The following is a 16,153-nucleotide window of genomic DNA, read 5'->3' as shown; positions in this document are numbered from 1 at the left end:
GTCGTCTGCTCCGGGCATACCTTGGCAAAGTTGGCGCGGCTCACTCAAACTCACTCACGTTTTTTTTTTCGAATCACCACTCACTCAAACTCAGACTCAATGCTGAGCAGCACATCTGCGCTCACTCAAACTCAAACTCACATTGAGCACAAAACTCAGAACTCAGTCGGACTCAAAACTCAAAATGTACTCAGAACTCAAAATGTACTCAAACTCAAAATGTAATCAAAACTCAAAATGTACTCAAACTCAAAATGTACTCAAACTCAATATGGACTCAAAACTCAAAATGTACTCAAACTTAAAGTGTACTCAAACTCAAAATGGACTCAAAACTCAAAATGTACTCAAACTCAAAATGGACTCAAAACTCAAAATGGACTCAAAACTGAAAATGTACTCAAACTCACAGTCAACTCAAAACTCAAGATGTACTCAAAACTCAAAATGTACTCAAAACTCAAAATAAACTCAGGACTGAAAATGGGCTGAGAACTCAAAATGAATTCAGAACTCAAATGGCCTCACAGAGATTGAGACAGTGCAACAGTGAATGTGAGAGTGTGAGAGTGTGAGAGTGTGAGTGAGTGTGAGAGTGTGAGTGTGAGAGTGTGGGTGTAAGTGTGAGAGTGAGTGTAAGTGAGAGTGTGAGTGAAAGTGAGAGTGTGAGTGAGAGTGAGAGTGTGAGTGAGTGTGAGAGTATGAGTGAGAGTGAGAGTGTGAGAGTGAGAATAAGAGTGTGAGTGTGAGTGAGAGTGAGTGAGTGAGCGTGTGAGTGTGAGTGAGTGATCGAGTGAGTGTGAGGGAGAGTGAGAGTGAAAGTGTGAGTGTGAGTGAGAGTTGGAGTGTGAGTGAGAGTGAGAGTGTGAGTGTGTGTGAGAGTGAGAGTGTGAGTGAAAGTGAGAGTGTGAGTTTGAGTGAGAGTGAGAGTGTGGGTGTGTGACAGAGTGAGAGTGAGAGTTAGAGTGAGTGAGAGTGAGAGTGAGTGAGAGTGTGGGTGTGAGTGTGAGTGTGAGTGAGAGTGTGAGAGTGTGAGTGAGAATGAGAGTGAGAGTGTGAGTGTGAGTGTGAGTGTGGGTGGGTGTGTGAGTGATAGTGAGAGTGAGAGTATGAGTGTGCCTGTGAGTGAGAGGGAGAGTGAGAGTGTGAATGAGAGTGAGAGGGAGAGTGAGAGTGAGAGTGTGAGTGTGAGTATGAGTGTGAGTGAGAGCGTGAGTGTGACTGAGAGTGAGAGTGTGAGTGTGAGCGTGAGTGAGAGTGAGAGCGTGAGTTGAGTGTGAGTGTGAGTGTGAGTGAGAGTGAGGGTGTGATTGGAGTGACAGTGAGAGTGACAGTGTGAGAGTGTGAGTGTGAGAGTGAGAGTGAGAGTGTGAGTGAGAGTGAGAGTGTGAGTGTGAGTGTGAGAGTGAGAGTGAGAGTGTGAGTGAAAGTGAGAGTGTGAGTGAGTGTGCATTGAGTGTGAGTTGAGTGAGAGTGAGAGTGTGAGAGTGAGACGGTGTGAGTGTGTGAGAGTGAGTGTGAGAGTGTGAGTGTGAGTGAGAGTGTGAGTGTGAGTGTGAGTGAGGGTGTGAGTGAGAGTGTGAGTGTGAGTGAGAGTGAGTGAGTGAGTGTGAGTGAGTGAATGAGTGAGTGTGAGTGGGTGAGTGAGCGTGTGAGTGTGAGAGTGTGAGTGAGAGTGAGTGAGTGTGAGTGAGTGAGTGAGTGTGAGTGAGTGAGTGAGAGTGTGAGTGCGAGTGTGTACCTTTTGCTATATACATTTTGCTATATCCTCATAATTATAACCAGAAAGCATTTTTATATTTGTCCCACGTGATCCCCCTCGACGAGACCTTTCATTTGATACCCCACACACCCTAGCAGGTTCATATCGAATTCATTCCAGTCAAAATAACCATGTCTCTCATGACTGTAACCAGGACGCATTATTTAGGTGTCCGACGTGATTCCCCTAACTGGAACCTTCAATTTGACGCCACACATGCTTCAGTGACCTCACGTTGAATTTACCCAATCTATGACTCATAATGACTATCTCATGATTTGAACTACGAAGCCTTTTTTTATTTGTACCACGTGATTCCCCTCGTCAAGACCGTAAATTTGATACCCTACACGCCCTAGCGGGGTCACTTCGAATTTTACCCCAATATAAGACTCGCAATGGCAATCTAATGGTCATTACCAGGAAGCATTTTTGTATTTCTCCCACGTGATTCCGCTCATCAAGACCATTAATTTGATACCCATCACATCCTAGCGGAATCAATTTGAATGTTAAACCAATCAATGACTAACCATGACTATCTCATGATATAACCCTACCACATTTTTGTCCCATGTGATTTCCCTTATCGGAACCTTCAATTTGATACCCCGGACACCCAGTGGCATCATTGTTAATTTTAACCTAATTTATGACCCATTTTGACTATGTCATGATAATAATCAAGAAGCACGTGATTACCCTCACCGAGATCTATAATTTGATACGCCACACGCCCTAGCATCATGAACTTGAATTTTAACCGAATCTATGACTAATCATGACTACGTCATGATATATCCATAATTCATTTTCGTCCCGAATGATTGCCCACATCGAGACCTTGAATTTGATTCCCCACATGCCCTCGCAGCGTCATTTTGAATTTTAACCCAATCTATGACTCATTATGACTGCCTGATCACTACAATCAGGAAGCAATTTTTATTTACCCCGCGTGATTCCGTTAATCCGGTCCTTTCATTTGATACCTTACACGCCTTAGCTTCATCAGTTTCACTTTTCACCCAATCTAATGTGGTCATTATTCTGTCTTAAGGGGCGCTGCCCAGTTAATTCAGCTAATTCATTTGAAACAGCAGAAAAGACAGCCCCCGCCCCCATTTCCCCCCGGCTCTCACCTCTTCCTTTGTACATAAATTAGATGAACACATTGTGTTTTGCTCATAAAGTTTATCGGCCCGCTTTAATTGTATCGGTTTCCTCGCTCTTTAGTGGATTTATTGGCTACTTCTAATAGACAACAGATACTCCCTATATGTAATCCGTTTTCTGCTAAGATTTCTGCTGTCATATGTTTTGAATAGTTGCGTTTCCACGCATTAAACAGCAGCGGGGAAGCTCACGGTCTCATTAGGCAATGATACGATTTTATATTAAATGATATAATATGCGGGAGGCCAAAATGCAGTCATCGCTAACGGAGAGTGCCAGTTTTAAAAACAACGCGGTTGTGCCTGTGTGAGGTGGTTGAAGGTAAGATTTGAACGTTTTTTATTGTGACCAACATTTTGTGAGACCTGTGCCTCTTGCAGTGTCAAATAAAGTTTTACGCTTTAGGGTAAAAGTATCAGTTGATTTTGTATCCGTTGTACCTTTATTGACTTCGCTCACTTTTATCCCGCCTTCAAGTGGCCTTAGAATTTTCCTACTAGCGTACCAGTCAGCGAAGTGTCGCATGTGCTCGTGTGCAGCACTTGCGTTGAGCGACCAGGACTTGGAGCTTGATACAGTGTACAAACTAACAAAGTAAAGAAAGGCACATTCTTCCATCCACAAACGTGTTGTAGCTTAGTTTTAACTGAGCGAACAAATTGCGACGACCCGCGGGCGGCCGGCGGACTAAACGCTTGGCCCACTGACTATGTGGGAAGTTTGGCGAGCCGTGCAGTAGTGCAGTCAAACCAAGACATTTCCTCCTGACGTCACACGAAAACGCCACAGAAAAAGGACGAGGATGCAGATCGTCCTCGACAGCATTTTATAATTGATTTCTCTACTAAATAAATTCGCGTAAACGCACTCAGGGTGGCCGAAACATGGCCTATGGACTCCGCGCTACAATTTGCGCTAATAATCCCGCAATGTTTACACATCACTTCAGCGTCCCTTGTTTACGAGAATATATTTTGTAGCAAAATCAATTCGCAAATGCTGTCGTCCACTTTGCATCCTCGACCATTTTCTGTGGCGTTTTTGTGTGACTTCCGGAGAAAAAGACTTGGCTTGGCAGCGCTACTGCACGGCTCGCCGACCTTCCGACAGAGCCAGTAGGCCCAGCGCCGGCCGCCGGCCGCCGACGGTTCGTCGCAGTTCGCTCGCTCAGTAGAAACTAAGCCACGACACGTTTGTGAATGGAAGAATGTGCCTTTCTTTACTTTGTTAGTGTGTACACTTTATCAAGCTCCATGTACGGGTCGCTCCCCACAAGCGCTGCACAACCGCGCATGCGACGCTTCAATGACTGGTACGCCAGTAGGAAAATCTAATGACACTAGAAGGCGGGAGAAGTGTCAGCGAAGTCAATATGGGTACTAAGGAAATAAAGTCAACTGAAACGGTTACCGTACAGCGTAAAACTAGGGACAAGGCAGAACTTTTTTTGCGCTCGGTGATAAAGGACATAGGTCAGCAGCACGACCACACATCTGCGAACGCTTTTCCGTCTAAGAAATGCTATTGGTATACGTGAGATATTGTGGAAATTTGGGGGGTGCTTACTGCACGAACTCTATACAAAAAATAGTTTCCTAAGCTGCTTGAAATGCTAAATCTAAATAAAAGTGTAAACTGGTTATAGATTATGTACCTTATATTTCCAACACCGGCAGCGCTGGCCCGTTTCAGAGTGGTATGGAGCGCTACGCATGTTATTTTGCAAGTCGCAAGTTCAAATCCCTGAGAGTTGATTTTGTTGTTTTTGGCCGATATTTTCTATGCTGAGTTCACCATTTTCGGGCCGTAACGTTCACTGCTCCACGAGCGCTTTCGCAGAAGGCGCGCAGACTCACACGGACGCGCTAGCGAGTTCTCGTTGGCGGGCTGTTTCCATAGCACCGACTCCTTGCGGGCAGTGGGTACAGGCCCGAATCAGCATACCCTTGGCCTGGTGCGAACACGCTTTGTACGACACAGGTATGAGTGAGGCAAGCTCCAAATATGGTGGAAAAGCGCATGGCATTTAATAGTCTGCGGTGACGCGGGGGGAGTTCATTCACAGCGTAGGCCTCCGCTAATGATTGCTACGATTCCAAGCCGTCCTGGGATTCTTAACGTAGGCATTTTACAGCCGAAAACATGGAAGAAGTGCGGTATGGCGATTCTGGAATGGCCATCCCACGATAACGACGGATATCTGATGATGATGATGATGATAGTTGGGTTTTATTGGCGCAAGGCCGACTATGGGCAAAGAGCGCCAAAGAAGAAGTTACTGAATTATGATGAGACCGTACATACTAAAACATGTGACTAAAAGTAAAGGTGATGCAAAACAAAAGACAATGGAGATGGCTGGTGTATAGGGCCAGGTTGATTACACATGATATGACAAGAGCTGCAGAAAGTTTACCTCAGCTAAAAACTTAAAAACACGTTGACTAGAAAACATTGGTTCGTCGGCTAAAAAGTATGATGGGTGCAAAGGAATGTGTTGTCTGTATAATTCAGGGAAATGTTTGTGTCGTGTTGTGTCAAGTGCCTTGCATGTGATTAGTATGTGGACTACGGATAGGCCCTTTCCACACCTGCTACACGTGGGTCCCGAAGTTCCAGTGAGCAGGTGGGAGTGCGTCGCATGTGTGTGGCCTATCCGCAGCCTAGCCAGGGCGACTTCAGTGTATCTGTTGTGTGAGTCAGTTATGTAGCGTCCAAGTTGTGGTTTCATTATGTGTAGTTTGTTGTCTGTTTGTTGACTCCAGTGTAATTGCCATGTGTTACGAAGCTGTCGTCTGATGTGTGTCTTTAGGTCGGTGTAAGGTACTGTTGTAACGTCAACTGTAGTCATGAGAGCAGCATCACCAGCCATTTGGTCGGCGGCCTCATTGCCAGGGATTCCACAATGCCCTGGTACCCAGCATATAGTTATTTCAAGATTTGAGGCATATGCAGACATTAATACCTTGAAAAGAGCATTTATGACATAGTTTTTAGATGACCTTCCTAATGACAGTGCCTGTACAACGCTTTGAGAGTCTGTGTACACAATGGACTTGGGAATTTTATGTTTGATGATGTGGTTTGTAACGAGTAAAATGCCATATGCTTCTGCCGTGTAAATACTGTTATGAAAATTCATTGTTTTGCTTACTCTAAAATTTGGTCCGTGCGCTGCACAAGATACCGTAGAACCAGTTTTCGACGCGTCGCTATAGAATTCTGCGCACCTGTACTTGTCCTGCAGGAACAGGAAGTGCTGCAGAATTGCATTCTTGGGTACCCTATTTTTTTCTACAAGAGTGAATGACAGGTCGCATGATACAGGACGAAGATGCCATGGTGCGATGAAATTTTGAATGGGTGTCTTGTGCGTGTCTGAAAGAGGGACCGTGAGTGCAGAAGCCTCCTCCCTAACTCTGAGAGAGAAAGGTAAGGAAACGGATGGCCTGTTTAAAAAGAGTTGCAAGTTTGATGTATTGTTCATGATGGGATTAAAAGGATGGTTGGTAAGGGACACAATCTTAGATGCATACAGCAGGTCAACATACTCCCGCTGATGCCCTAGACACCACTTGTCGCACTCGACATAAAGGCTTTCGACAGGGCTAGTGCGGAAAGCGCCGCATGAGAGGCGAAGGCCAAGATGCAGCACTGGGTCGAGCATTCTCAGTGCGGTCTTTGTCGCCGACCCATACACGACACTGCCGTAGTCGAGCCGGGACCCCACCAACGCTGTGTACAGGCGCAGCAGGAGTTGTTTGTCGGCCCCATAAGATTGATGTGAGAGAACCTTAAGAATATTCATTGCCTTTAGGCATTTACATTTGAGCAGTTTGACATGAGGAATGAATGTAAGTTTTTCATCGAATAAAATGCCTATAAACTTGTGCTCCTTGTTCACAGGAATTGGCACATTCGCAAGAGTGATGTCTGGGTCCGGGTGGACCCCACGCTTCCTGGAGAATACAACACAAGAGCTCTTTCTGGGATTAATTTTAAAACCATTCTTGTCTGCCCAGTCGGCAAGCTTCTTGACGCCGAGCTGGACTTGACGTTTGCAGATGGACATATTACACGATTTAAAAGATATCTGCACGTCATCTACATACATGGAGTAAGAAATTGTAGGCGGCAGTGCCTTCCCAAGGGAGTTCATTTTTACTATGAAGAGAGTGCAGCTTAGAACTCCGCCTTGCGGCACGCCATTTTCTTGCACGTGTACCTTTGACAGTGCAGAACCAACTCTGACGCGAAAGGTTCTCTCCGACAAATAGCTAGCAAGGGTGTTAAACATATTACCAGAAACACCGAATGACTTCAGGTCAGTAAGGATCCCATAACGCCAAGCGGTGTCATAGGCTTTTTCTAGGTCGAAAAACACAGTTAAACAGAACTGTTTATGCACGAAGGCATCCTTAATATACGACTCTAGTGCCACAAGTTGATCATTCGTGGATCGCCCCGCCCTGAAGCCTGCCTGGCAGCTCTCGAGAAGGCCGTTATACTCCAAAAAGTACACAAGCCTCCGGTTTATCATCTTCTCGAGAAGCTTGCACAGGCAGCTGGTCAGGGCAATGGGTCGATAGCTAGCGGGAGAAGAAGGGTCCTTCCCTTCTTTCAAGAATGCTACAACTATGGCATCCCTCCAAGACTTTGGAATGTGCCCCGAAAGCCATATCTTGTTGAAAAGGTGAAGAAGTGTTACAAGAGTGTCTGTGTGTAAGTTCTGTATCATTGTATATGTAATGTTGTCTGGGCCTGGAGCTGAGGGTTTACACGTGCTCAGAGCAGTCCTCAGCTCTTGTAGTGAAAACAGGGAGTTGTACGAAGTCTGTGATTTGTTGTTGTCGTGTAGGGACTTCTTTTCACAAGAGGCTTTATGTTTCAGGAAAGTGTTCGTGTAGTGTGCTGAACTGGACACGTGTTGGAAGTGTTGTGCGAGTGTGTCAGCCTGGTCTTCCAGAGTGTCCCCTGTTGTACTGACCAGGGGCAGGCTGTGTGTCTGTTGTCCTTTGAGTTTGCGTATACGTGTCCACACTTTCCGTGTGTCTGTGTAGGAGTTTATTGATGTTATGAATGTACGCCAACTCTCTCGTTTTGCCTCACGGCGCACACGTTTTCCTAATGCCTTGGCCCGTTTGAACAAGAGGAGGTTTCCCGACGTGGGGTACCGACGAAGGATACCCCACGCCTTGTTCTGGGCCTCTCGCGCCCGCCTACAGTCCTCATTCCACCACGGCCTCCGCTGGTTGCGCGGGGCACCAGAGACGTGGGGAATGGACTTTTCGGCGGCGTCGAGGATGTGCGCCGTGAGGAGTTGGGTAGCTTCTTCAATGTGTAGGTGTCCTATGGATGTGTGGTGTAGTTTGGATGTCTCTGTAAATGTATTCCAGTTAGCTCGTGCTTCATTGAACCTATTATGGGAAGATGGACTGCATGGGCCTTTACCTATGTATGTGAGTGAGGTGGGGAAGTGGTCACTACCGTATGGGTCAGTGCCCACACCCCATTCAAGACATGGAAAGAGAACTGCGGAGCCAATCGCCAAGTCAAGACATGAGTATGTGTTGTGTCCTATGTTATGGTATGTAGGCTGTTTACTGTTGAACAGGCATGCTCCTGAAGATGTAAGGAATTTCTCTATAAGGCGACCTCGGGCATCCGTGCGAGAAGAGCCCCAAAGAGTGTTGTGAGCATTAAGGTCGCCTGTCAGGATGTATGGTTCGGGCAGCTGGTCAACCAGCGCCTCGAAGTCAGAGTTTAAAAGTGAAACATCAGGAGGAATGTATATGGAGCATACCGTTATCAACCTATTAAATATTATCGTTCGAATTGCCACAGCCTCAAGGATTGTGTTCAAGGTGACAGGGTGGCATGCTAAGGATTTGCGGGCGATTATGGCCACACCGCCAGAAGAGTGTGTGCAGCCAACCCTGTCCTTTCTGTATACCAGGTAACTATTCAAGAAATTTGTGTTCTTGGAATTCAGGTGTGTTTCCTGAACACACATTACACTTGGCTGATTAGCATGCAGGATCTCATAGACGTCGTCAAGATTACTTAGAAGGCCTCTGCAGTTCCATTGAACGATATTTTCTCTTCCCATTATTATGTATTAGAGCTACTGGAGTGTGACTATTTATGTAGGGTCTTTCGGGGCTTGGACTCTTGGACGGGGTTTCTTTACCTCCTCTGGAGGTTTAGATGGAGGGACCCGTTCCTTCCGCTGCGAAGCAGACAGGAAGGGTCCCACATCCAAGTCATCATCTGATTTGGAAGGGGTACCCGGCGTACCGGACCCCCCGGACCTGGCACCCTTTGCGGTGCCCTTCGTTTTGGCCGCGACCGCCGAGGGCGTCAGGAGCGCCCCAGGTGGCACAGGCGGTGCGGCGGAGGTGGGAACTGCTGCGGTTTCCTCCAGCTCCAGCTCCATCTCCTCCGGGCCTTCGCATGTGCTTCGGGCCGGTGGAGAGGAGGAAACAGAGGGTGCAGCAGCATCCCCAACGGACGTGGATGCCACCACAGCCGCTGCTGACTTAGCAGGCGGTGCGGTGGCGGGTTGGGTCGCCAGAGGCAACCCAGGGGGGGGCGGAGGCGGGACCAAGTCCGACTCGTGGTACTGGGTCCCCGCCGAAACAAGACGCCGCTCCGCCCCCCGGCGAGCTGCGTCGGCGTACCTCCCCAAGGGGAAAGAGGCGAACCTCTTTCGCGCCTCGGGGAAGGAGATGTTCTCAGTTACTTTCACGTGGATGATCTTTTTTTCTTGGTGAAACTTCTCACAGCTACGGGAGTATGCCGCGTGCGGCCCCTGACAGTTTGCGCAGGTGAAGGTGGTGGAATCACATTTTTCAGTGGGGTGGTCGTGTGCGGCGCATTTTGCGCAGGTCTGTTTGCCGCGGCAAGAAGTCGTAGCGTGCCCGAACCGCTGGCACTTGTAGCAGCGGCGCGGGTTAGGTATGTACGGACGTACACCACACCTAATGAAACCAGCATTGATGTGATCAGGAAGTTTTGAACTGCTGAATATTAAGATTATGTGCTTTGTGGGTATTTCTACATTGTCGCGACGGATGGTGATTCTCCTGACAGCTGTTACGCCCTGATCCTTCAGACCTTCTAGAAGGTCGGCCTCTGTTTCACTTAGCAGATCTGGTTGAGATATCACCCCCTGCGAGCTGTTGAGGCTGCGGTGGGGTGTGACAGTGATGTCCAGATCTGCCATGCGGGTTTGGGTCAGGAGATTTGTGGCTTGCTGCTGCGTCTTGACTTCAACCAACACTTCGCCTGTTCGTAGTTTTTTTGCCTCGAAAGATTTGCCAACAATTCCTTCAAGGAACTTGGAGACGAGGAATACAGATTGGGAGGAGACGGGTTTGGATTTGTCGATTGACTCAAGGACCAAAAAACGGGGATAGTTGTCATGTTTCGGAACGTTGATAGTTGGTAGGGGTGGAAAGGAAACTTCGGTGCGGCCCCTCTTCGGGGGCCGATCACGTCTGGGGGGGGGGTTTGAAAATTCCATATGATACATTGGAAAGCAGGGAGACGGGGGTACTTTCTCCTTTGACCTTACCCTGGTAGTCAAAGAGGTCCCGGAGCTCCCTGCCTGGTAGACAGGCAGGGAGCCCATCGGCCGGAGCTTGACCAAGGTTCCGACGGCCACCGTTTACGGCTTCTACCCTTCACCTTAAAAACACCTCGCCACGGTTGGACACGGCTTATGTTGGGAGCTCGGCGTCTGCGGTGTCGCTGCTCACCGTCACCATGAATACTCAAGGTGCCCCGTGCGGGGTAACGACGGATATCAAACATGTTGTTTTACAGAGCCGAAACCGAAACTTGTTTGAATGCTAATCTTAGACATTGTCCAGTAACGGTGCACCTACTCTTGACGTCACAACCTTTAGTTGGTGCGCCCGCCGCAGACCGCGCATGGTAGTTTTTCTTAATTCGGGCCTTATAAAATAGTTCCCGACTTATCAACGGGATAAACTATGAAAAGTGTGTTAATTTGAGTCAGTCTACGCAGTGCAAGCAAAAACAGGAGCTTGAAAAATTTACTTCAGAGTCCCTTTAAGGGATGGAAAAGATGGGGGAAAATGGCCCGAAACTGTCTGGCAAACAGCTCATCGGAGACATGCCTACCTAATTTTTGGCAAATGGCTTACATTTTTTTCGTTGAAGAGTGTTGAGGTAGGGGAAGTTTTACAGATAACTTCTATTCTCGATGTAGGGGTTTTGGTAATTCAGTGTTGCGTGGTGTTATTAACGTGTTCACACGTAAAGCGCATTTCTGTATTTGCTACGCAAAAAACTGACTGTGTGGAAAAAACGAACTTTTCACGTTTTGCCATTCAACGTTTGAAGCAGAAAAAGACTAAGAATTATGTAATCCTTAATGAAAAATGAAAATGCGGCATGTGCGCTGATTAAATACTCTAAATACAGTAGTAAATTCCACTACAGGGCTTATATCAAACGCCCCAAAAAACAAAAAAATGTACATGGAATGCAGGTCAACATTGCTCCCAACGCGCCCACTGAAAACTCCAACTTGGAGGAACTAATATATTAAGTGCAATGCACTTCTTAAGCGACCCTAAACCTGCGTCCACCGGCGATGTCCGCATTACATACCCACGTGGGGGATTGGCCAGGAATCTCCTCGTCTTCCTTGGCAACGGGGGGAGATGGGCGCGCGCTGCCTGGCCGCTGACATGAACATACCCACGTGGGGGATTGGCCAGGAATCGGGCGTGAGAAGGGCTAATGCACCCGCTTAAAGGAGTACTGACACGAAATTTCAAAGCTGAGATCCGCTCTAGCAATCAAGTACAACGACAACACCAATAGTTGTCTGTGAATAAATGCATCTTTCTTTGTAGTTGTGTGTGTGTGTGTGATCTCTCTTTCGCGAACATTACCGAACCGCGCAAATTCAACTCGTGCATTCGCACTTTCACATTCTTCCCCACGGGGAAATGCGGGGAATTTTTCCTAATGGTCCCCCTGAAAACTCCCATTGTAGTGCCAGTAAAATTAAACTCCCGTATGCTACTGAATAAACTGCGGAAATAGTGGGTGTAAGGAGGTACTGACATCGGAAGTAGTTTTGAAATCTCCGAATTGGCAGTGAGTTATGCGACATGCCATTTACTCCCATTTCGACCTATTTGTGTTCGGTGTATATGGGTGTGATGATGATTTTCAAAGCTTCAAAACTTTCCGTGATACGCGTATGTCCTTCTCCCGGCATTCTTGTCGGTCATATCAAAATGTGTGGTTGGTCAGCAGCGGCTTAATTAACTTTCTACATATAAGTTCCACCAACTTTCGCTGATGAAATAGCTTCGCCGGGATTTTCACATACCAAGACTGGCACTGATGTGATAAGCTGAACGCTGTGTTTTAAGCATGCTTGTCGAGGGGCTTCGTAAGCGACCGACGATCCCAAAGCATCGCATCAGAAATGTTCTTCAAGGCATGTAGCAGTCGCACTAGCTGCTGCGTTGGGTATCTTGCGAAGATTGCCGGTGCGGGTTCGCGGGTTCTTTCTTTATTTTTTTGAAGCTGACATATCGCTTTTTGCTTGTCTTTTCGATGCCAGCGTTATGTACGAAGGGTAGTGCGGAAAACCACTAGGCAGAGGATCTTACGTCTTTTCGCGTCACTCAGAAAGTCTTCCGGCCGAAAGTGCAGACTGCAGATCACTGAGTAATTAAACGTTGAGTTGGGTTCCCAGTTCTTTCTAGAAATGTTTTTTACACGTTGTGCTTTCAGGGCTTCCTTCACTGAGAACTCATGGCAGGAGGCATCCGGATCCTTCCGCACGCTCCAGAATGGGAAGCGATAACATCGGATTCTTCGGTTTTAAATTTCGCAAGCAAAATATCGTCGGTTGATTAGTGGGCAGGGTTTACTTACATGAATATAGCGGCAGGTATTCTCGCAGATATTGTAAAATACGTAACATGAAGAGCCGCTCACTGGCACAAAGCGGGAATGCTCAGTGCGGGGTTTGCCCTCGAATCGTCTGCTACCATGCGACCTACCGGGAGGGGATCCGTTGCGGGAGGATCGGTGGGTGGCGCAGCCTTGCGAATTTAGACGCAGTGGGAGAGGGCAAGCACGGGCATGGTTGGGGTGACGCCGCAGGCATTGGATTAGTAAAGGAGGCGATGCTCGAAGACTCTATCAAAAACAGCTTCTGTTACCTCTGTACAAGCAAGCTCATGGTGCTCAATGCACTACGGACAACACAAAAGGCATTACCTAACACGTTTTGCTTCGTACAAAACAATGAAATGTTCATTTATAATATGATTTCGTTATACGAGCCAATCGCGTTTCTATGATGATCGGCGTTTTGTTGCAGTTGCTAGATTTCATTCCTTTATGTGTAAAGGATTGTTACGCTACGTTCGAACACCTTAAAAATTTTTGGCGTCAATATTTAGTTGCTAAGGCACACCAGAAGAATTTTGATCTGCTAAAAATATCAAAAAATCTCTTTTCATAGTTTTATCGGTTTCTTGGAACGTCATAGTATCCATTGACAGAAAAATGGGCCATAACTCATCCTGATTGACTCTCCTAATGTAAGCAAAGTTTACTGATACAATCAAATTTAATATATTGTTTGTTTCGTTAGGCTGCTTCATATGCTGACCGATTAGACATAATAAAGATTTCGGTGAAAATCACAGAACTCGTGCTTGGAAATGCAATATCTTTTATTGCTAACTAATTATACTTTGTAGGTACACGGACATGTATACAGTTTTGCTACATGAAGGGAAGAGATTTGCTTGGTGGTAATTCTTTCCGGAATACTTTTTTCTGTACTTTTGTATCTCAGCTCTGAATTCTAGTCTTGCATCAGTATCACACAAATTATTGTGACCTTTTTGTCGAAATTTAATTTTATGCACATCGTTTTATTATCTCCTTTGTTTATCGAAACGGTCGTAGGGTTTATTCTGTTTCGCTTTACTTTTAGGCCGGTTACACTTTATGGGTCCCGCTTGTCGTTATAGCTCGTATGGGGCAACGGTATCTCGCCACTGTAGTTAAATAACCATGGGGTCGCGCACCCAAACAGAGGCCCCGAAAAGACCAGCTCTTCCCCTGGTCAAGATGGATTCTTGGTCCTTCGCGTTACGAAGCTGATTTCAATCGCATTGGGCCGCACAGGTACATTTTACTCATATGCTAAGTGTTGGAGGTGATCTTTGCGCTGCGCCCTTGCCACGGATGCTGCCGTTGCTAGTCTGCAAACATGTACACAATATCATAAAATACGGAAAAATAAGAATTAACCCATTAGTCACCCCAATTATTCTTTCCGTAATACAAAGTCTCTTTAGGAGCCTTTTCCGAGGCTCCGACTTGCCCTCTTGACTACTTTCGGTATCAACGTCAGGCTGACTCTGTAATTAGTCACGAGAAGACCACACAGTCTCTTTGGCTAATCACTCATCCGCAATTGACAGGTTTCACGCTCAGTGGATGTGGCGCCTTTCTGTACATTTGCCTTATCTTCCCAACGGCAAGATCGTAACATTTGGTAGGATGGCGGCCGTTGAGCAAGTTCCAATGGACGAAATTAGATGAAATCAAACGGAGCATGTTAGAAGGTCGTATAAGGTGGCACAAAAGATTCTCACCCTAATGATGGATCCCAGGTAGGCGCATACACAGCTGAACAGTGTCATTGTGGCACCGAGCAACAACGCTGGAAGTGAGAGAATTTATGTTCTGTTAGGAAACTCCAAAGTAACAAAAACAACATAAATTCCGGTATGACCGACTTACACTTGCAATTACTATCTTATTCCACTGACACTGAACTTGACCCCGCCGTCTCATATTTCCAACTTTTGGCGCACATTAAAGACATCCAGGCAGTCCCATTAGTTAGGGAGCTTTCTATTACGGCTCGCCTTATACCAAACTTGTAGTTTCGGTGAGTAAACCCTCAATGTTTTAGACATGTTGTAAAGCGTTCGTTAGAACACAATTAAAAATATTTCTTTTTTGGTTTTATTACCCTAAAGGTCTTCCCACGCTATATGGGGGGAGGGGGCGAACAAAATGACACGGTACACTCAAGCATCGAGGGAAACACCTAGCTCTACGTACTGCGCAGATACAAACAAAAGGTGTATCGAAACATTAAACTCTGTGTAGCAACAACACTACAGTTTAAAAACAGCAGAACATGAAAGTATAAGCTCAAACAACACAAAACTAAGCACACAATTAAGATGATAAGGGCTCTGCAAATGAGGCTGCTTAGACCGCAAGCGCTTCGTACGACGCTTTTGTTGCACTCACAAATACAATCCTGCAACTTCCTCGGCAATTTTTCAGTGTTTGTGATGGCGGCAATATGTTTCAATAAGGCGTTCCAGTCACCAATTGTTGAAGGGGGAAGGAAAGGCAGAATAGGAACGAACGTGAATATTCCGACTGCACTTTCTTTGGCTGGTAAACACGGGAGATGTGTTGCGCTTGTTTCATTCTTAAGGCAATGAAATAATTAGGCTTGCGGGAAAGTTTATGAAAGCCTAAAGCCGGATAATTTTGCGCGTATTTTCCACAGGTTGAAGCCCGAGGTTTCTTTCTGTAGATGTATTGCAAAAAAAAAAATGTAACGTAAAAGAGTACCACGGACCTAGACGGTAAACTGTCATTGTCAACGCAGCACCATAAACAATATGCAGACGCTAGACTGTCAACCAGTTTTAAAATTTTCTAAAATGGTTTCAGTTTTGGGGTTTGTTTCGGCTCTGTTTGCCGAAAGTCTAAAATTTTGTACCGACCAAGGCAGCGAGTAACCGGCCGCAAGTGGGAATCGATGTTCTTGAAGTGCTGAGACAAAACGTCCACGTAGACCACAGCAGCCTGGGAGTTGATTATGGATGATATTGTGCTGAAAACAAAGGGACAGTTTATTCGAAATATTTGTACGCAGCTATAGGTACCGAACAATAAAGGATGTTTGAACTAAACTAACCATAACAAATATTTCCAATCATTTTCACGTCCCGATTAGGCAACCTATGTAAAACCATAAATTATAACCGTCTCATAGCACATAAACTTGACCCTAGGCCCTTTTTGGGCACTGTCATTTTCATGCGAATGTATTCTGCACCCCATGAAAATAGAATAGCGGCGTTCTAAGAAGTGCAGCTCCCCGAGGTTTCA

General features: G+C 46.3%; 1 protein-coding gene across 1 annotated transcript in view; it reads right to left on the bottom strand.

Moving 5' to 3' along the window:
* Positions 1–15,871, bottom strand: part of LOC144151592 (sodium-coupled monocarboxylate transporter 1-like) — a 51,001-nt gene extending 35,130 nt beyond the window's left edge. Inside the window, exons 1-2 of the mRNA XM_077682701.1 lie at positions 15,766–15,871; positions 14,608–14,675 (exon numbers count right to left, since the gene is read on the bottom strand). Of these exons, the coding sequence (XP_077538827.1) occupies positions 14,608–14,655 (48 nt within the window). The 5' untranslated portion in view covers positions 14,656–14,675; positions 15,766–15,871. The remainder of the gene's footprint in view (positions 1–14,607; positions 14,676–15,765) is intronic.
* Positions 15,872–16,153: the final 282 nt, after the last annotated feature.

Source organism: Haemaphysalis longicornis, unplaced genomic scaffold (genome assembly GCF_048455015.1).
Source record: "Haemaphysalis longicornis isolate Haplotype H1 unplaced genomic scaffold, Haemaphysalis longicornis Haplotype H1 scaffold_9, whole genome shotgun sequence".
Classification (NCBI taxonomy): domain Eukaryota; kingdom Metazoa; phylum Arthropoda; class Arachnida; order Ixodida; family Ixodidae; genus Haemaphysalis; species Haemaphysalis longicornis.
This window is presented reverse-complemented; position numbering and strand designations above follow the sequence as displayed.